Source organism: Oncorhynchus clarkii, chromosome 24 (assembly GCF_045791955.1).
Source record: "Oncorhynchus clarkii lewisi isolate Uvic-CL-2024 chromosome 24, UVic_Ocla_1.0, whole genome shotgun sequence".
NCBI classification, from domain to species: domain Eukaryota; kingdom Metazoa; phylum Chordata; class Actinopteri; order Salmoniformes; family Salmonidae; genus Oncorhynchus; species Oncorhynchus clarkii.
In genome coordinates this window covers 29259290-29280427 of record NC_092170.1, presented here as the reverse complement: position 1 = coordinate 29280427, position 21138 = coordinate 29259290, and the positions used below count along the sequence as shown (strand labels likewise).

At 45.4% G+C, this 21138-nt stretch overlaps 1 protein-coding gene across 2 annotated transcripts in view; it reads left to right on the top strand.

The window, feature by feature from the left end:
• Positions 1-21138, top strand: part of LOC139383038 (calsyntenin-2-like) — a 480760-nt gene that overhangs the window by 243346 nt on the left and 216276 nt on the right. For both annotated transcript variants that reach the window (XM_071127332.1, XM_071127334.1), the window contains exon 2: positions 15305-15427. In XM_071127332.1, coding sequence (XP_070983433.1) covers positions 15305-15427 — 123 coding nt within the window. The remainder of the gene's footprint in view (positions 1-15304; positions 15428-21138) is intronic.

Sequence of the window (21138 nt, the reverse complement as noted above, 5' to 3'; positions counted from 1 at the left end):
ATAAGATCACATAACTTTTTTTTACATATGAACAATTTCTTCGCGTGTCTGTCTGTGAAGACAGTGAGTCGAGAGGAATTTGAAGTGTCTTGGGAAGAAACATTTTTTTTCTTCTGTGATTTATAAATGGCTGTTGTCAAGGTAGCAGAATATCATGATTTTGATTGAATTGTGACAGGCTTTACCATCTGGCATTAATCATTTCAATCACAGTTCTACTTATAGCATTAGTGAATTACAGTTAGTATTTAATATACACATGCTAATTGATTCACTGTATGTCTGAATATTGTAACTACTGTATCTTTCTAAACAATACAGTGTAAGCAGTACAGCAGAACAGATGTGCCATATGATCCAAGATTCATAAATGCAATTATGAGCTGAGCTGCCGCATGCAGTCAATCAGACTGCTACTTCCCAAAGTCAACCTTTAACTCACGCTGCAGAGCCATTAGATTGGAAGGGCCATAACTGGCATGTGACAAGTATGTCTACTTCATTTTGGTGCACAATTATTATTATTATATTCTGTGTGTGAGAGAGTTGTTTTATAATGGGCGTTATGACCCTATATGAATGGAACAAAAATCTGTCTCTTTCTCGCTCTCTCTCTCTCTCCCTTCTCAGGGGGTAAGAGTGGATCTGTGCAGCTTAGTGCAGTCAGGCTCTTCCTATCTCTGCAGGTTAATAAGTCCCCATCTCCAAAAATAAGGCTGCTGCACTAGGGCTGTGGCAGTCACAAAATTTCTTCAACCGGTGATCGTCAAGCAATTAACTGTCGATCTCACGGAATCTGACCGTTAATTAACATGAACGCATTTACCATCTCCTGGCTTCCACACAGAGCCTACAAGCCACTGATGCAGAATCTGCACTCCCCTCAACACAACATGACACAACACAACACGACAACGCAACACAACATGACACAACACGACGACCCAACAAAGCAAGTGCCTCATTGCAGGGGATGTGGAGAAACATCAAACAATCTGTGTTCTACTCTTTCTCCTTCCCTTGTTCTTTTTCAGTGTCATCAGAGAGTGTTTTCTTCAGCCAGGAGAAATCCAACTTTTGATAAGACCTTGACCTTTACTACTGAGCTCCATCTGAGTAGAGACAAAGACAACAAAAAGAAAGATCAAATAAATGGGTTGGACAGAAAGAGAGAGTGGGGGTAAGAGAGAGAGAGGGTGTACATTTTGAAATGTGTGTGTACTGAGGGTGTATCATGGAAGCCTCTGGATATGTGTGGTTGGATTTATGTTAGAAGAGTTGAACCACGGTGGTTTCACAGTGTTATCCCAGGGTTAGCCCACCTCACAGTTACCTCAGGGTTGGATCACGCTTGGTTGAGACTTAAATATTGAATTGATGTAGCTGGAGTTGACTGGGACAGCCCAGCAGGTGTCTGAGTGTTCTCCAACCCATTCTAACCACAGGAGTGAAACCAGCAGTACCACCCCACCACAACACAGAGATCTGGCACAGTGAAACCAGTAGTTCCACCACCACACAGAGATCTGGCACAGTGAAACCAGTAGTTCCACCACCACACAGAGATCTGGCACAGTGAAACCAGCAGTACCACCACCACCACACAGGGATCTGGCACAGTGAAACTAGTAGTTCCACCACCACCACACAGGGATCTGGCACAGTGAAACCAGTAGTTCCACCACCTCACATGGTTCTGGCACAGTGAAACAAGTAGTTCCACCACCACACAGGGATCTGGCACAGTGAAACCAGTAGTTCCACCACCATCACACAGGGATCTGGCACAGTGAAAACAGCAGTACCACCCACCACCACCACACAGGGATCTGGCACAGTGAAACTAGTAGTTCCACCACCACCACACAGGGATCTGGCACAGTGAAACCAGTAGTTCCACCACCACCACACAGGGATCTGGCACAGTGAAACCAGTAGTTCCACCACCACGCAGGGATCTGGCACAGTGAAGCCAGTAGTTCCACCACCTCACAGGGATCTGGCACAGTGAAACAAGTAGTTCCACCACCACACAGGGATCTGGCACAGTGAAACCAGTAGTTCCACCACCACCACACAGGGATCTGGCACAGTGAAACTAGTAGTTCCACCACCACCACACAGGGATCTGGCACAGTGAAACCAGTAGTTCCACCACCTCACATGGTTCTGGCACAGTGAAACAAGTAGTTCCACCACCACACAGGGATCTGGCACAGTGAAGCCAGTAGTTCCACCACCTCACAGGGATCTGGCACAGTGAAACAAGTAGTTCCACCACCACACAGGGATCTGGCACAGTGAAACCAGTAGTTCCACCACCACCACACAGGGATCTGGCACAGTGAAACCAGTTGTTCCACCACCACACAGGGATCTGGCACAGTGACCACTCCCAGAAACATACCCTGCCTGAGGCTGCCAACAGAAAACACATAGTAAAACTAGCAAATCTACACAGTCTGGCAGCAGTAGTGCAGCCAGAAAACTAAACCAGTACTTGATTTGTTGTCTTCCAACTGTCTTTGGATGTCTGTAGGAGAAAATGGATAAAATGCATCAGATGAATCATAGGAATCGCCTACAGTAAAGCCAAGTTAGTCTTAGAGGACATTCAGACTGCTTCAGACTTTTAGATGGTCATCCAATTTTCTGTGGGGTCGAAGAGTTCTCCAAAATGTCCTCCATATATGATTTCCCTGACAGTGTACAAGACATGCTATTTATATGTGTGTTGGAGGTGAGCAGGCAAGAATCGGAGAGGGACAGATGTGTGGTGGTGGCCTTTGGGTGACAGGTGCAGTGACAGCCAGGTGTACGGAACAGTCACCTTGCTGTGTGCTGGTTAAGTAATGAGGAGCTTTTTATTCTTACAGATTACCAAAACACTGCTGTCAAATATATTTGGTGAACGTGCCGACAACTGTTATCCCTTTATCTTTGTTTACCCTTCTTCTCCTCGTTCCCCTCATTCTTTAGGAGACAATAAACACAGACTCTGTGCCCCTCGCCTCCCGACTGGTGGCACCGGCGTGTTTTCTGTCATGTTGCTCTGTGAGGCAAAAGGTGTTCGGAGAACAGAGGAGATTAAAGTTGGCAAAGATCTTCAAGGTTCAAAGGAGAGGAAGAGACAATCAGTAAAATAGAGAATGAGTGACAAGAGGAGAGAGAGAACAGGTTTAAGGGAAGGGGACAGAGAAAGAGGGGAAGAGAGAACAGGGTTAAGGGAAAGGGAGAGAGAGAGAGAAAGAGTGGAAAGAGAGAACAGAGTTAAGGGAAGGGGAGGGGGAAACAGGGTTAAGGGAAGGGGACAGAGAAAGAGGGGAAGGGAGAACATGGTTGAGGGAAAGGGAGAGAGAGAGAGAGTGGAAAGAGAGAACAGGGTTAAGGGAAGGGAGAACAGGGTTAAGGGAAAGGGAGAGAGAGAGAGAGAGAGAGAGAGAGAGAGAGGAAAGAGAGAACAGGGTTAAGGGAAGGGGAGAGAGAGAGTGTAAAGAGAGAACAGGGAAGGGAGAACAGGGTTAAGGGAAAGGGAGTGAGAGAGAGAGAGTGGAAAGAGAGAACAGGGTTAAGGGAGGGGAGAACAGGGTTAGGGGAAAGGGAGAGAGAGAGATAGAGAGAGAGAGAGAGAGAGAGAGTGGAAAGAGAGAACAGGGTTAAGGGAAGGGGAGAGAGAGAGAGAGTGGAAAGAGAGAACAGGGAAGGGAGAACAGGGTTAAGGGAAAGGGAGTGAGAGAGAGAGAGTGGAAAGAGAGAACAGGGTTAAGGGAAGGGAGAACAGGGTTAGGGGAAAGGGAGAGAGAGAGAGAGAGAGAGAGAGAGAGAGAGAGAGAGAGAGAGTGGAAAGAGAGAACAGGGTTAAGGGAAGGGGAGAGAGAGAGAGTGGAAAGAGAGAACAGGGAAGGGAGAACAGGGTTAAGGGAAAGGGAGTGAGAGAGAGAGAGAGTGGAAAGAGAGAACAGGGTTAAGGGAAAGAACAGGGTTAGGGGAAAGGGAGAGAGAGAGAGAGAGAGAGAGAGAGAGAGAGAGAGAGAGAGAGTGGAAAGAGAGAACAGGGTTAAGGGAAGGGGAGAGAGAGAGAGTGGAAAGAGAGAACAGGGAAGGGAGAACAGGGTTAGGGGAAAGGGAGTGAGAGAGAGAGAGAGAGTGGAAAGAGAGAACAGGGTTAAGGGAAGGGGAGGGGAGGACAGGGTTAAGGGAAGGGGACAGAGAAAGAGAGGAAGAGAGAACAGGGTTGAGGGAAAGGGAGAGAGAGAGTGGAAAGAGAGAACAGGGTTAAGGGAAGGGAGAACAGGGTTAAGGGAAAGGGAGTGAGAGAGAGAGAGAGAGTGGAAAGAGAGAACAGGGTTAAGGGAAGGGGAGGGGAGGACAGGGTTAAGGGAAGGGGACAGAGAAAGAGAGAGAGAGAGAGAGAGAGAGAGAGAGAGAGAGAGAGAGAGAGAGAGAGAGAGAGAGAGAGAGAGAGGAAAGAGAGAACAGGGTTAAGGGAAGGGGAGAGAGAGAGAGAGTGTAAAGAGAGAACAGGGAAGGGAGAACAGGGTTAAGGGAAAGGGAGTGAGAGAGAGAGAGTGGAAAGAGAGAACAGGGTTAAGGGAAGGGAGAACAGGGTTAGGGGAAAGGGAGAGAGAGAGATAGAGAGAGAGAGAGAGAGAGAGAGAGAGAGAGAGAGTGGAAAGAGAGAACAGGGTTAAGGGAAGGGGAGAGAGAGAGAGAGTGGAAAGAGAGAACAGGGAAGGGAGAACAGGGTTAAGGGAAAGGGAGTGAGAGAGAGAGAGTGGAAAGAGAGAACAGGGTTAAGGGAAGGGAGAACAGGGTTAGGGGAAAGGGAGAGAGAGAGAGAGAGAGAGAGAGAGAGAGAGAGAGAGAGAGTGGAAAGAGAGAACAGGGTTAAGGGAAGGGGAGAGAGAGAGAGTGGAAAGAGAGAACAGGGAAGGGAGAACAGGGTTAGGGGAAAGGGAGTGAGAGAGAGAGAGAGAGTGGAAAGAGAGAACAGGGTTAAGGGAAGGGGAGGGGAGGACAGGGTTAAGGGAAGGGGACAGAGAAAGAGAGGAAGAGAGAACAGGGTTGAGGGAAAGGGAGAGAGAGAGTGGAAAGAGAGAACAGGGTTAAGGGAAGGGAGAACAGGGTTAAGGGAAAGGGAGTGAGAGAGAGAGAGAGAGTGGAAAGAGAGAACAGGGTTAAGGGAAGGGGAGGGGAGGACAGGGTTAAGGGAAGGGGACAGAGAAAGAGAGAGAGAGAGAGAGAGAGAGAGAGAGAGAGAGAGAGAGAGAGAGAGAGAGGAAAGAGAGAACAGGGTTAAGGGAAGGGGAGAGAGAGAGAGAGTGTAAAGAGAGAACAGGGAAGGGAGAACAGGGTTAAGGGAATGGGAGTGAGAGAGAGAGAGAGTGGAAAGAGAGAACAGGGTTAAGGGAAGGGAGAACAGGGTTAGGGGAAAGGGAGAGAGAGAGATAGAGAGAGAGAGAGAGAGAGAGAGAGAGAGAGAGAGAGAGTGGAAAGAGAGAACAGGGTTAAGGGAAGGGGAGAGAGAGAGAGAGTGGAAAGAGAGAACAGGGAAGGGAGAACAGGGTTAAGGGAAAGGGAGTGAGAGAGAGAGAGTGGAAAGAGAGAACAGGGTTAAGGGAAGGGAGAACAGGGTTAGGGGAAAGGGAGAGAGAGAGAGAGAGAGAGAGAGAGAGAGAGAGAGAGTGGAAAGAGAGAACAGGGTTAAGGGAAGGGGAGAGAGAGAGAGTGGAAAGAGAGAACAGGGAAGGGAGAACAGGGTTAAGGGAAAGGGAGTGAGAGAGAGAGAGAGTGGAAAGAGAGAACAGGGTTAAGGGAAAGAACAGGGTTAGGGGAAAGGGAGAGAGAGAGAGAGAGAGAGAGAGAGAGAGAGAGAGAGAGAGAGAGTGGAAAGAGAGAACAGGGTTAAGGGAAGGGGAGAGAGAGAGAGTGGAAAGAGAGAACAGGGAAGGGAGAACAGGGTTAAGGGAAAGGGAGTGAGAGAGAGAGAGAGAGTGGAAAGAGAGAACAGGGTTAAGGGAAGGGGAGGGGAGGGGAGGACAGGGTTAAGGGAAGGGGACAGAGAAAGAGAGGAAGAGAGAACAGGGTTGAGGGAAGGGAGAACAGGGTTAAGGGAAAGGGAGTGAGAGAGAGAGAGAGAGTGGAAAGAGAGAACAGGGTTAAGGGAAGGGGAGGGGAGGACAGGGTTAAGGGAAGGGGACAGAGAAAGAGAGGAAGAGAGAACAGGGTTGAGGGAAAGGGAGAGAGAGAGTGGAAAGAGAGAACAGGGTTAAGGGAAGGGAGAACAGGGTTAAGGGAAAGGGAGAGAGAGAGAGAGAGTGGAAAGAGAGAACAGGGTTAAGGGAAGGGAGAACAGGGTTAAGGGAAAGGGAGTGAGAGAGAGAGAGAGAGTGGAAAGAGAGAACAGGGTTAAGGGAAGGGGAGGGGAGGACAGGGTTAAGGGAAGGGGACAGAGAAAGAGAGGAAGAGAGAACAGGGTTGAGGGAAAGGGAGAGAGAGAGTGGAAAGAGAGAACAGGGTTAAGGGAAGGGAGAACAGGGTTAAGGGAAAGGGAGAGAGAGAGAGAGAGTGGAAAGAGAGAACAGGGTTAAGGGAAGGGGGGGGAACAGGGTTAAGGGAAGGGGACATAGAAAGAGGGGAAGGGAGAACATGGTTGAGGGAAAGGGAGAGAGAGAGTGGAAAGAGAGAACAGGGTTAAGGGAAGGGAGAACAGGGTTAAGGGAAAGGGAGAGAGAGAGAGAGAGTGGAAAGAGAGAACAGGGTTAAGGGAAAGGGAGAACAGGGAAGGGAGAACAGGGTTAAGGGAAAGGGAGTGAGAGAGAGAGAGAGTGGAAAGAGAGAACAGGGTTAAGGGAAGGGAGAACAGGGTTAGGGGAAAGGGAGAGAGAGAGAGAGAGAGAGAGAGAGAGAGAGAGAGAGTGGAAAGAGAGAACAGGGTTAAGGGAAGGGGAGAGAGAGAGAGAGTGGAAAGAGAGAACAGGGAAGGGAGAACAGGGTTAAGGGAAAGGGAGTGAGAGAGAGAGAGTGGAAAGAGAGAACAGGGTTAAGGGAGGGGGAGGGGAGGACAGGGTTAAGGGAAGGGGACAGAGAAAGAGGGGAAGAGAGAACAGGGTTAAGGGAAAGGGAGAGAGAGAGAGGAAAGAGAGAACAGTGTTAAGGGAAGGGGGGGAGAGAACAGGGTTAAGGGAAGGGGAGAACAGGGTTAATGGAAGGGGAGAACAGGGTTAAGGGAATGGAAGGGGAGGGGAGGGAAGGGGAGAACAGGGTTAAGGGGAGGCGAGGGGAGAACAGGGTAAAGTGGAGGCGAGGGGAGAACAGGGTGAAGGCGAGGGGAGGGAAGTGGAGAACAGGGTTAAGGGAAGTGGAGAACAGGGTTAAGGGAAGTGGAGAACAGGGTTAATGGAAGGGGAGGGGAGGGGAGAACAGGGTTAAGGGAAGGAGAGGGGAGAGGACAACAGGGTTAAGGGAAGGGGAGAGAAAGAGGGAGAGAGAGAGAGAGAGTGAGGGCAAAGAGAGAGAGAGAGAGAGCGAGAGAGAGAGAGCGAGGGCAAAGAGAGAACAGGGCAGAATGAGCAGCAAAGGTAGAGGGAGGGGAAAAGAGAAAGGCCTTATTGAAGGAGAGTGGAAAAGAGAATGTGGTTATTGTGGGGGGATAGGGAAAGGGCAGGGTGCATGGGGAGAATGAGGAGGGTTAAGATAAAGATAAATAAGTGATTTAATGTTCTCTGCGTCCTCTCAGGGAGAATATAAATTATATGAATTCACACAAGCCTGTTGATGGACATTTCTGTGTTGCTGGGAGCTAGTGTGGATTACTGTTACTGTAAATGTCTGTTGGTGTCCAAGTGTCTCTGATATATGTCTCTGTAGGACCAGTAGGGTAACTCTACTCCCTCCATTCACTGGGAAATCATTTAAACATATATTCAGTGCCCTTAAACTATCCCTCAGTAATGATAATGTGAAATTATACGAGAAAGCTATTATTATGACGATGTACTATCAATTCTAGCATACATGCAAATTAAATTGGTCCAGTACAGGATGTACCTGAGCTCAGATTGGAGTCTCATAGCAAAGGGTCTGAATACTTATGTAAATAAGGTATTTCTGTTTTGTACATTTGCAAACATTTCTAAAAAACAGTTTTTAGTTTGTCATTATGGGGTATTTTTTTAACCTTTATTTAACTAGGCAAGTCAGTTAAGAACAAATTCTTATTTTCAATGACAGCCTAGGAACAGTGGGTTAACTGCCTGTTCAGGTGTATAACGACAGATTTGTACCTTGTCAGCTCGGGGGTTTGAACTTGCAACCTTCTAGTCCAACGCTCTAACCACTAGGCTACCCTAGTGGGTGTAGATTGATGAGGGAAAAAAGCATACTTTTTGAGAGCAGGTTGGTTGAAATAGGTCTGTGAATGTCTGTCTATTTTTATCCACAGCTCCTCTCTTTTCTACATTACTCTGGTCTATCATAATCATACAGCACTATGGGCCTGCTTCTCCTCCATCCAATGTCTGCTCTCAGACTGCTCCTGAATGGACACATGAAAGCTGATGGCCTAATCACTCTTATTATGTGCAGAGATGCTAGTACTTTGAAAACCCTTTGCAGAACAAACTACCAATGCTTCGTGAACACACTGATGTGGAATAGATTCAGGGTGTACTGATAAAGGCTCCATTTGGATGGATGGTCTTTATTACCTTGCTATTTTTTCAGAGAAATTGTTAAAAGCCTATTAACAAGTAAAAAGGCAACACAGACCTTGTACTGTTGTGCGTCTGTCCAGCATGGAGTGTGTCTCTAGTATTGACCATAGGACATACAGTTGAAGTCAGAAGTTGAAATTCACTTAGGTTGGAGTCATTAAAACTTGTTTTTCAACCACTACACAAATGTAATGTTAACAAACTATAGTTTTGGCATGGCGGTTAGGACATCTACTTTGTGCATGGCACAAGTAATTTTTCCACCAATTGTTTACAGACATATGATTTCACTTAGAATTCACTGTATCACAAATCCAGTGGGTCAGAAGTTTACATACACTAAGTTGACTGTGACCATAAACAGCTTGGAAAATTCCAGAAAATTATGTCATGGCTTTAGAAGCTTCTGATAGGCTAATTGACATCATTTGAGTCAATTGGAGGTGTACCTGTGGATGTATTTCAAGGCCTACCTTCAAACTCAGTGCCTCTTTGCTTGACATCATGGGACAATCAAAAGAAATCAGCCAAGACCTCAGAAAAAAAAATTGTGGACCTCCACAAGTCTGGTTCATCCTTGGGAGCAATTTCCAAACGCCTGAAGGTACCAAGTTCATCTGTACAAACAATAGTACAAAAGTATAAACACCATGAGACCATGCAGCCGTCATACAGCTCAGGAAGGAGACGCTTTCTGTCTCCTAGAGATGAACTTACTTTGGTGCGAAAAGTACAACTTAATCCCTGAGCAACAGCAAAGGACCTTGTAAAAATGCTGGAGGAAACAGGTAGAAAAGTATCTATATCCACAGTAAAAGGAGTTCTATATTGACATAACCTGAAAGACCGCTCAGCAAGGAAGAAGCCACGGCTCCTAAACCGCCTTAAACAAACCAGACTACTGGTTGCAACGGCACATGGGGATAAAGATCGTAGTTTTTGAAAAAATGTCCTCTGGTCTGATGAAAGAAAAGTAGAGCTGTTTGGCCATAGTGATCATCATCATGTTTGGAGAAAAAAGGGGGAGGCTTACAAGCTGAAGAACACCATCCCAACCGTGAATCACGGGGGTGGTAGCATCATGTTGTGGGTGTGCTTTGCTGCAGGAGGGACTGGTGCGCTTCACAAAATATATGGCATCATGAGGAGGAAAATGATATGGATAAATTGAAGCAACATCTCAAGACATCAGTCAGGAAGTTAAAGTTTGGTCACAAATGGATCTTCCAAATAAACAATGACCCCAAGCATACTTCCAAAGTTGTGGCAAAATGGCTTTAGGACAACAAAGTCAAGTTATTGGAGTGGCCATCACAAAGCCCTGACCTCAATCCTATAGAACATTTGTGGGCAGAACTGAAAAAGCATGGGCAAGCACGGAGGTCTACAAACTTGACTCAGTTACACCAGCTCTGTCAGGAGGAATGGGCCAAAATTCACCCAACTTATTGTGGGAAGGCTTCCCAAAATGATTGACCCAAGTTAAACAATTTAAAGGCAATATTACTAAATACTAATTGAGTGCATGTAAACTTCTGACCCACTGGGAATGTGATGAAAGAAATTAAAGCTGAAATAAATACTTCTCTCTACTATTATTCTGACATTTCACATTCTTAAAATAAAGTGGTGATCCTAACCGACCAAAAAGAGGGATTTTTTACCAGGATTAAATGTCAGGGATTGTGAAAAACTGAGTTTAAATCTATTTGGCAAAGGTGTATGTAAACTTCTGACTTCAACTGTATGTTTGTGTCTAAAGTAGTTTGTTGTTTCTTTCATTGCTTTGTGGAAAGAATCAGGCTTCTGTGAAGAACATGGTGCTTTTCCATAGCATTTAGCATTTAGCATTTAGCAAGCACGGGGCTCTTTAGAACACAGTGTCTGTGGATTCTCTTCACATTCACCCCATCGACTTGCTTTCAGTTTTTCTCTGTGTGTTGCTTTCTCTGTTGCTCTCTGTGGTGTCTGATGTCCTGTGTCTCAGCGGAGAGCTGTATCTAAAGGCTTCTGACAAAGAGCCCGGCTGGTTTTATCAGGTGGAGCGTGTTGCCAGAAAGGTCATGGTATTTGAATCTCTGCTCGGGTCTAAAAAAGCAAATAATAAAGCCAGGTTAAATCAAGCAAGCAGGGAGAGAGCGGCAAATTCATTTCTGACATGGCCTCAAGATGTAAAAAAAATAAAAAAAGAAACTCTACCTCTGCTAATCATGTTTTCCCAAGACAGGCGTGAGTTTTAGCGAGGGGAGAATCAACCTCCCTCCATTCACAAACAAAGGTTATTGCATGGCATTAAAACACTGCTTTACGTACCCAATGAAGGTGTTTTATTTTTAAAATTGTGGTGACAGATGTGACGAGTCTCCCAAGGGCTCTCTCGTCTTAAGGTGTTTTTAAAACACATCCTATTAGTGTCTGTATAAAGCCTGCAGGCTGGAGAGGTATTAGACGAGACAAACATCTCCACACAGATCAAACAACATTTTTTTTAAACAAACCTTTTCCGGTGTGTCTGTTTTGTCTGCTGAATGAATCAAGACACAATTCCAGCTGTGTACGTCTTGCTGTCCGGATCACCTTTTTGCCATATTGTATCTTTCCTGCATAGTAAAATAATGCACCTTGGCTGTGACTGTGTCACGGTGCCTGGTTACTGATCAGTGGATTAACTGTGTTTAGTTTAGATCCAGGCTGACATTTTGAAGTGTGGGGTTAATCGCTTAGAATTTTGGCATTAGCGAAATAACGTTTAGGATTAGATTACGTTTATTGGCTGCAATGCCTCCCGAGGGGCCACCCTCCGTCTTCCATCCAAGTGATGGCGTATCCCTCGATCATTTATCTCTTCCATCCCCATGGTCCCCCTGTTTCCCAGTGAACCCAGGACTATCTGTCTGGAGATGGTAGGACATCTATCTCTCTCCCCGTCTCAGAACTCTAATGCCTCTGGATGTCTCCGATCTGTCAATAATGGTGGGCATTCCCTTAGGATGAGGATGTGGATGTGTGTAAGGGGATGGGTGTGGGGATGGAGTCAACATTGGTGTTCTTATAAGGCGAAACCTTTCAATCAGAGGCTGGGGTGGGCATGACATCACCTGGGGGCTGCACCATGAAGGCACAGCCACAATTACAGGAGAGATGTTCCTCTAGTGCCCTCACCACTCCTGCTGGGCAGAAACCATTAGGACTACACACACACACACACACACACACACACACAAAAGCTTTGTGGTGTCATTAACTGGGTTGACCAGAGAAGCATTCGATGCTGAACGGAAATAAATAAACTGAGGAATGATCTCAGAAGTCCTTTGGATTGATGTTCCACAGTAGTAGGTAATAATAGTCTGTATAAAGCTGATCCCAGACCAGTTGGGTCAACCTGACCTTTCATCAGCTATGGTCAACCCGGCTGAACCATTCAAGCTCTTCTGGCCAGGATTTAAATGGTCAATAAGTCGTCAAAGCTTCAAGCGGACTGGACTCTTGAACATGGAGGTGGTAGATCAGCCTAATTCTAAACTAAGCCACGTTTTCATTATCCTGTCAGCATTTGTGCTTGAATAACACAATGCATTATATATTACACAACCATCTCCACAACAGCGATATCATACTATAGGACCAGCTATTAAACATGGAAATAAAACTAATAAGGCAGGGAAGTTGATCAGAGATAGCCTTAGATCCCTGGAGCTACTGTAGGTAATATACTGTAGTTTCACCTCACATTGTTTCAGCCCGGAGGTCATTTATAATGTGTCATGAGCTAATCAAATCAAATCACATTTTATCTGTCACACGCGCCGAATACAACAGTTGTAGACCTTACCATAACATTCTTACTTACAAGCCCTTAACCAACAATGCAGTTCAAGAAATAGAATTAAGAAAATATTCACTAAATAAATGAAAATAAAAATTAAATAAAAGTAACACAATAAAATAACAATAACGAGGTTATATACAGGGGGTACCAGTACCGAGTCAATGTGCTGGGGTACATGTTAGTCGAGGTCATTTGTACAAAGTGACTATGCACAGATAATAAACAGCAAGTAGCAGCAATTTGAGTCGTCTGGGTGGCTATTTGATTGTTCATCAGTCTTATGGCTTGGGGGTAGAAGCTGTTAAGGAGACTTTTTGTCCTGGACTTGGCGCTCTGACACAGCTTGCCGTGCAGTAGCAGAGAGAACACTATGACTTGGGTGACTGGAGTCTTTGACATTTTTGGGGGCCTTCCTCTGACACTGCCTAGTATATAGGTCCTAGGTTGCAGGATGCTTGGCCCTAGTGATGTACTGGGCCGTACGCACTACCCTCCGTAGCGCCTTACAGTCAGAGGCCGAGCAGTTGCCATACCAGGCGGTGATGCAACTAGTTGCCATACCAGGCGGTGATGCAACCGGTCAGGATCAAGTTATTTGTCACGTGTGTCGAATACAACAGGTATAGATAGACCTTACGGATAAATGCTTACTTAAAGGCTCTAACCAACAGTGCAATTTACAAAAAAAAGGTATTAGGTGAACAATAGGTAAGTAAAGAACTAAAACAACAGTAAAAAGACAGTGAAAAATAACAGTAGCGAGGCTATATACAGTAGCGAGGCTATAACAGTAGCAAAGCTATATACAGGCACCGGTTAGTCGGGCTGTTTTTTTCCTTTGTTTGCACTTGTGACTTGTTGGTAGAAATGAGGTATAACGGATGTAAGTTTGCCTGCATTAAAGTCCCCGGGCCACTAGGAGAGCCACTTCTGGATGAGCATTTTCTTGTTTGCTTAGGGCCTTAGGGCTTAGGGCCTATACAGCTCGTTGAGTGCTAGCATCATTTTGTGGTGGTAAATAGACAGCTACGAAAAATAGAGATGAAATCTGTCTTGGAAGACAGTGTGGTCTACAGCTTATCGTAAGGTAGTCTACCTCAGGCAAGCAATACACAGAGACTTCCTTAATATTAGAGATCACGCACCAGCTGTTATTGATGTGGTGTTGATGTGATGGTGGTGTTGGTGATGGTGTTGGTGAGGGTGTTGTTGGCATGGGGATGGTATTGGCGTGGTGTTGGGGTGGTGGTGGCGTGGTGGTGGTGGAGTGGTGGTGGTGTTGGCGTGGTGGTCGTGTTGAAGTGGTGGTGTTGACGTGATGGTGGTGTTGGTGGTGGTGTTAGTGAGGGTGTTGTTGGCATGGGAATGTTATTGGCATGGTGTTGGGGTGGTGTTGGCGTGGTGGTGGTGGTGGTGGTGTTGGAGTGGTGGTCGTATTGAAGTGGTGGTGTTGACGTGGTGGTGGTGGTGGTGTTGGCGTGGTTGTTGTGTTGAAGTGGTGGTGTTGGCGTGATTGTGGTGTTGGAGTGGTGGTGTTTTGGTGGTGTTGGTGTTGGAGTGGAGGTGGTGTTGGTGTACTTCAGTGTCCTAGAAGGCCTACTGCCTAATTTGAATCTCAAATCGTCAAAAAGACATGAAGTCTGAAAATATTTTTAGTCTGAGACCACACATCCAAAATCTGTACCTTCCTTTCTGATGTTTTGATTCTATGTTATGATTCATTTAAGAGGATGTATAGATTCTGGTGCTAAGTAGCACACTTATGTTTGCTTGTGTTTATATACTTACAGTGCCTTACATCTTAGACAAAGTGATTCCTACACCCATGAAGAGAGGTGCTGTAATGTAGCACTAGAGACAGCTTTACAAATTGTTTGGTGTACAGACTTTTTTCTCCTTCTCTTTCACTGAATGTCAGATAATGAGTATGCATGACCATGTACGCATGGGAAAGGGTTATAAATGATGTATTTAGGCCATTTCTCTTGGATGTGTATCACATAAAACGCCCTAGTTTTGTGTTGCTAACAACCTACAATTTCATCGTATAGGAATTCACAGGATGTGATTTGGGCATTGTTGTTCCCTCCTGAGTCAGCTAAAGCTGTGATTAAGTGAAGGAGTTGAGGAGGAAATGGGCTGTTGCTGTTTTTAAAACCCTTACCTTTGATAGAGAGATGGTATATAAAACGGTGAGCTAGCTAGCTAACTCCTGCTTCACGGCCCTCAGGGGCTTTACTCAATTATGCCGTGCTAATCGTCCCAGTGCTCATGAACTTTGTTTGGCTGGGCCCAGGAAGTAGTGCTCTGCTGGCAGCTCAATAGTGATCATTGATCAAGCCTGGCGTAGCGCTTTGAGACGTGCAGGGAACGTTTGAGAGAGGAAAGAGAGGGGGAGAAAAGAAGTAGAGGAGATTAGTGAAATGAGAATGTTTCTCAGATAAAAAGGAAGAATGGAGATCCTCTGCCAGGAAAAGCAGTGTGTGTGTGTATGTGTGTGAGTGTGTGTTTATGTGTGTGTGTGTGCATGTGTGTGAGTGTGTTTTTACGTGTGAGTGTGCATGGCTGTTTTTCCAAGTGGGAGTTGCAGTGTGGGGAGGAAAGAAAATCTGTTGTATTAATTTTGCACGAAGCATTTCTCAGTTCGCCCAGTAATTGCATAAAGACTGAAAATATATAAACTTCTGTGAACGCATGACTGACATTATCTTTCTCTCTTTCTCCATCCCTCCTTCACACCCTCCTTTCTCTCTCGTAGTGAACAAACACAAGCCGTGGATTGAGACGTCATACCATGGGGTAATCACAGAGAACATGGACATCGTCCAACTGGATCCTCCCCTGGTGGCCCTTGATAAAGACGCCCCCGTCCCCTACGCAGGTATGGTGCGCCCCACCACTGTCTGATGATAGAATGGAGAAGGAAGTACCAAGTTGTGATGAATGGGTTAACATCATTCAATCAGAAGATGATTTACTCGTTCTTCATTTTTGTGGTTGACCTTGATTCTTGGGAGCTCTTGTAAAACATTAGCATAAAATGCATTAAGCCGTAATGTGATATTCTCACTTCTGCTTTCCAAGAAAATAAAAGAAAATGTCTGCTTTCTAATTTAAAACCACTAGCTTTAAACTAGTACTACCAAGCATGTTCCTATAAAAGCTATTCACACCTTTATGTCCTTTAACCATGTATAAAACAATTACTAATACTCCTCTTAGTAGCGCAAATGCAATTATATTGAATCAATGTGGTGGGATTGTACCCTAAATAACCCTCATGTTGGAAAAGGTTATCGCACAGAAAAAGACTGACTGTTTACACTCATCGTCCTTGGAGACCATTCCAACTCCCCCATTGGGTTGCCAATTCCTGGAGGTTGTCAGTGCCAGTGGGTTGTCACCAGCTACAGGCTAACTGGCCAGCCTGGCACCAGTGCCTGCTGCCAGGCCTCTTGATGTGGCCAAGTCCTCAGTGTGGGGTTGGTGCAAGGGGCTGGTACCCACATTCTGAGCCCCTCAGACTGGGTTGGAGCAGCTGTGATGTAGGCGATCGATCGAGAGAGAGAGAGAGAGAGAGAGAGAGAGAGAGAGAGAGAGAGAGAGAGAGAGAGAGAGAGAGAGAGAGAGAGAGAGATGAGACAGCAGGCTGAAGGTGGTTGACAAACACTTTTATATACCTCTTTCCCGCTCTCCCTCTCCCTCGGTCTCTCTCCCTCTCTCTCTGAACTGTAGTCAGGAGTATCTCCTAGAGACACAGTTGGGGGGCTGACAGTCAGTCAGTAATTAGCTGAAAGGATTTTTTTGTGAGGGGGCTTTGCCTAGGTACCATTCACACATCATTAATTACAATGCTTTCACTTAATACCTCTCTCTCTGACTGACACAATGTCAGACAACACACACACACACGCAGCCCCATAACCAATCATTCTGACACAACTCACTGGCCCATTACAGATCATTCTGCCACAACTCACTGGCCCATAACAGATCATTCTGCCATGACTCCACCTAAGCCCTCACTGAGAGTGACATCAGTCTGTAACCCTTTTGTAGTTCTCACCTCAACATAACTGTAACTTATTGACTGAGAGGAGCTGGACTTGAGACAAGGAACAATTTGTCAGTGAGACGTCATCCAGTATTTACTGTTTAAATGTGTCTTCACCTGACAAACACAGACATCTGATGACAACTAGGACAAGAAAACAGGTACTGTGAATAACAGTATTCCTTTTAGCATTCATCAATCAAATTCAATCAAATATATTTATAAATCCCTTTTTAAATCAGCTGATGTCACAAAGATCTGTACAGAAACCCAGCCTAAAATGCCAAACAGCAAGCATTGCAGATGTAGAAGCACGGTGGCTAGGAAAAACTCTCTAGAAAGGCAGAAAGAAACCTAGGAAGAAACCTAGAGAGGAACCAGGCTCTGAGGGGTGTCCAGTCCTCTTCTGGCTGTGTGGGGTGAAGACTATAACAGAACATGGCCAAGATGTTCAAACATTCATAGATGACCAGCAGGCTCAGATAATAATAATCACAGTGGTTGTAGAGGGTGCAACAGGTCAGCACCTTAGGAGTAAATGTAATTTGGCTTTTCATAGCCGATCATTCAAAGTTAGAGACAGCAGGTGCGGTAGAGAGAGAGTCCAAAACAGCAGGTCCGGGACAAGGTAGCACGTCCAGTGAACAGGTCAGGGTTCCATAGCCACAGGCAGAAAAGTTGCAACTAGAGCAGCAGCGTGACCAGGTGGACTGGGGACAGCAAGGAGTCATCAGGCCAGGTAGTCCTGAGGCATGGTCCTAGGGCTCAAGTCCCCAGAGAGAGAGAAGAGAGAGAGGAAGAGAGACAGGAAGAGAGACAGGAAGAGGGAGAGGAAGAGGGAGAGGAAGAGAGAGAGAGAGGAAGAGAGAGAGAGAGAGAGAGAGAGGAAGAGAGAGAGGAAGAGAGAGAGGAAGAGAGAGAGGAAGAGAGAGGAAGAGAGAGAGAAAGAGAGAGAGAGAGAGAGAGAGAGAGAGAAAGAGAGAGAGAGAGAGAGAATTAGAGAGAGCATACTTAAATTCACACAGGACACCGGATAAGACAATAAATAATCTAGCTATAACAGACTGACCCTAGCCCCCCGACACAAACTATTACAGCATAAATACTGGAGGCTGGAGGGGTCGGGAGACGCTGTAGCCCTGTCCGACAATACCCCCAGACAGGGCCAAACAGGCAGGATATAACCCTGCCCACTTTGCCAAGGAACAGCCCCCACACAACTAGAGGGATATTTTCAACCACCAACCTTCTACCCTGAGTCAAGGCTGAGTATAGCCCACAAAGACCTCCCCCACAGCACGAACCCGAGGGGGGCGCCAACTTGGACAGGAAGATCACGTCAGTAACTCAGCCCACTCAAGTGACACACCCCTCCTAGGGATGGCATGGAAGAGCACTAGTAAGCCAGTGACTCAGCCCCCGTCATAGGGTTAGAGGCAGAGAGAGGGGAACCAGCCAGGCAGAGACAGCAAGGAGCGGTTTGTCGCTCCAGTGCCTTTCAGTTCACCTTCGCACCCTTGGGCGAAGGTCATAGGACCTACTGAAGAGATGAGTCTTCAATATCGACTTAAAGGTCGAGACCAAGTCTGCGTCTCTCACATGGATAGGCAAACCATTCCATAAAAATAGAGCTCTATAGGAGAAAGCCCTGCCTCCAGCTGTTTGCTTAGAAATTCTAGGGACAGTAAGCAGGTCTGCGTCTTGTGACCGTAGCGTATGTGTAGGTATGTACGGCAGGACCAAATCGGAAAGATAGGTATTAGCAAGCCCATGTAATACTTTGTAGGTTAGCAGTAAAACCTTGAAATCAGCCTTAGCCTTAACAGGAAGCCAGTGTAGGGAGGCTAGCACTGGAGTAATATGATCACATTTTGGGGTTCTAGTCAAGATTCTAGCAGCCGTGTTTAGCAATAACTGAAGTTTATTTAGTGCTTTATCCAGATAGCCGGAAAGTAGAGCATTGCAGTAGTCTAAGCATGAAGTGACAAAAGCATGGATTAATTTTTCTGCATCATTTTTGGACAGAAAGTTTCTGATTTTTGCTATGTTACGAAGATGGAAAAAAGCTGTCTTTGAAATATTATTTATGTGTCCGTCACTAGAGAGATCAGGGTCCAGAGTAACGCAGAGGTTCTTCAGTTTTATTTGAGATGACTGTACAACCATCAATATTCATTTTTATTTGTCTAAATCTTAAAATTATTAAATACTCAAATATTGTTCGACATATGCCAAATGGAAATGCTTTGTAACGTATACACAGGGAGTCAGGAAGCAGGTGCAGAAGGTGAGTTTCAGTAATAATAAACATGACGATAATGCGTAACCAAAACCAATACTACATGATGACTGAGGCTTACTGAGGGCTATATGAAGGGAAAGTAATCAAGGTGGCGATGAAGTCCAGGTGTGCTTAACGATGGGGAGCAGGTGTGCACAATGATGGTTGCTAGGTGTGCGCAATGTGTGTTGCCAGGGGGGAACAATGTGGGTTACCAGGACCGGTGGTTAGTAGACTTGCAACGCAGGGAGGGAGCAGGAGTAGGTGTGACATGCTTGGATATCATATCCAACAATTACAAATGCTAAACTTCACATGGGCTTTTTAAGTGGCTACATTGACTTTTAAGCTTCAGTGGATAATATGTCAATCAGCTCCCAGCAACTGGAGTGTCCATTATACTGCTATTCCATGGAGGCTTTTTGTGTGGCTGCTACTTTACAACAGAGAGTAGGTCATTAAGTACTGGGTGAACCGGGGTTAATGGCTAGTCTTTACAGAGAGCTGCATTACAGCCACAGGCTACAGTCTCTTCTTACATACTAATGTGGCTGAATGGGTAGGGATGCATCACGGAGACACAAGCACATACGCACACACGAAGACACACACAAAATGCATACGCACTCTCTCTGAATGTTCAATTGTGAAATCAGTCAATCTTCCTATCATCTGGTGTTCTACTAGCCTCAGGCCTTCACAAACAACAAACCGCCCACCACACCTTCCCACCGATAGTAAGTTGATAAGCTGAATCAATATAAGGGCAATGCTGAAAGGTTTGCAACACTCCTGTGCACCATACACACCCTATGCATAAACACAATGGCATTTCCCATCACTTGAGTGATCTGTTTCATCATGTCTAGTGCTGATGTGTCTATTAATCAGTACTGGTTACATTTCACTGCTTCCTCTGTGTTTATTTTTCTAAACCTACCACCCCTCCCCTAGTTGGAATAAACAACACTTAGGCTTCTACTTCCAGCTTATACATACTATATACATTTTACATTATAAACTGGGTGGTTTGAGCACTGCATGCTGATTGGCTGACAGCAGTGGTATATCAGACTGTATACCACGGGGATGACAAAACATGTATTTTTACTGTTCTAATTACATTGGTAACCAGTTTATAATAGCAATAAGGCACCTCAGGGGTTTGTGGTATATGGCAAATATACCACAGCTAAGGACTGTGTCCAGGCACTCTGCGTTGCGTCGTGCTAAGAACAGCCCTTAGCCGTGGTATAGTGACCATATACCACTCCTCCTTTGGCCTTGCTTAAATAGTTATATTTGGGGTTTTTTGTCTCACCCTTTTCCTACCCTCAACCCCTCCCGTCTCTCTCTCCATCCAGTTTTGATTTCTATTTGCCATATATTTTTCAACTGTGCTGTTTCACAAAAGTCCTGAACCTATATACATTTTACGGACACAGAATATTTTACATTAGTTATCTTGTTATTTTTAGTTCCACCTTAGTTAGCTTTTTCCTACAGTATGATGAGTCTGATTTTTCTGTGGAAGGAGTTTCTCTTAGGGATCATTTCAGTATACCTATAGGGAATACACATGCACATGTTCACTTATACACAGTACCTTCGAAAAGTATTTAGACCCCTTGACTTAAGTTACAGCCTTATTCTAAAATTGTTTCAATTGTTAGTTTTTTCCCCTCATCTACACACAATACCCCATAATGACTAAGCAAAAACAGGTTATTTCATTTTTTTTCTAATTTACATATTTTTTTAAACTGAAATATCACATTTACATAAGTATACAGACCTTTTACTCAGTACGTTGTTGAAGCACCTTTGGCAGTGATTACAGCATTAAGTATTCTTGGGTATGACGCTACAAGCTTTGCACACCTGTATTTGGGGAGTTTCTCCCATTCTTCTCTGCAGATCCTCTCAAACTCTGTCAGGTTGGATGGGGGTTATTACTGCACAGCTATTTTCAGGTCTCCCCAGAGATGTTCGATCGGCTTCAAGTCCGGGCTCTGGCCACTCCTGCGTTGACTTGTCTGTGTGTTTATGGTTGTTGTCTTGTTGGAAGGTGAACCTTCCAGCCTGAGGTCCTGAGCGCTCTGGAGCAGGTTTTCATCAAGGATCTCTGTGTAATATGTTCCGTTCAGATTTGCCTTGATCCTGACTAGTCTCCCAGTCCCTGTAGCTGAAAACATCCCCACATTATGATGCTTCCACCACCATGCTTCACCGTAGGGATGGTGCCAGGTTTCTTCCA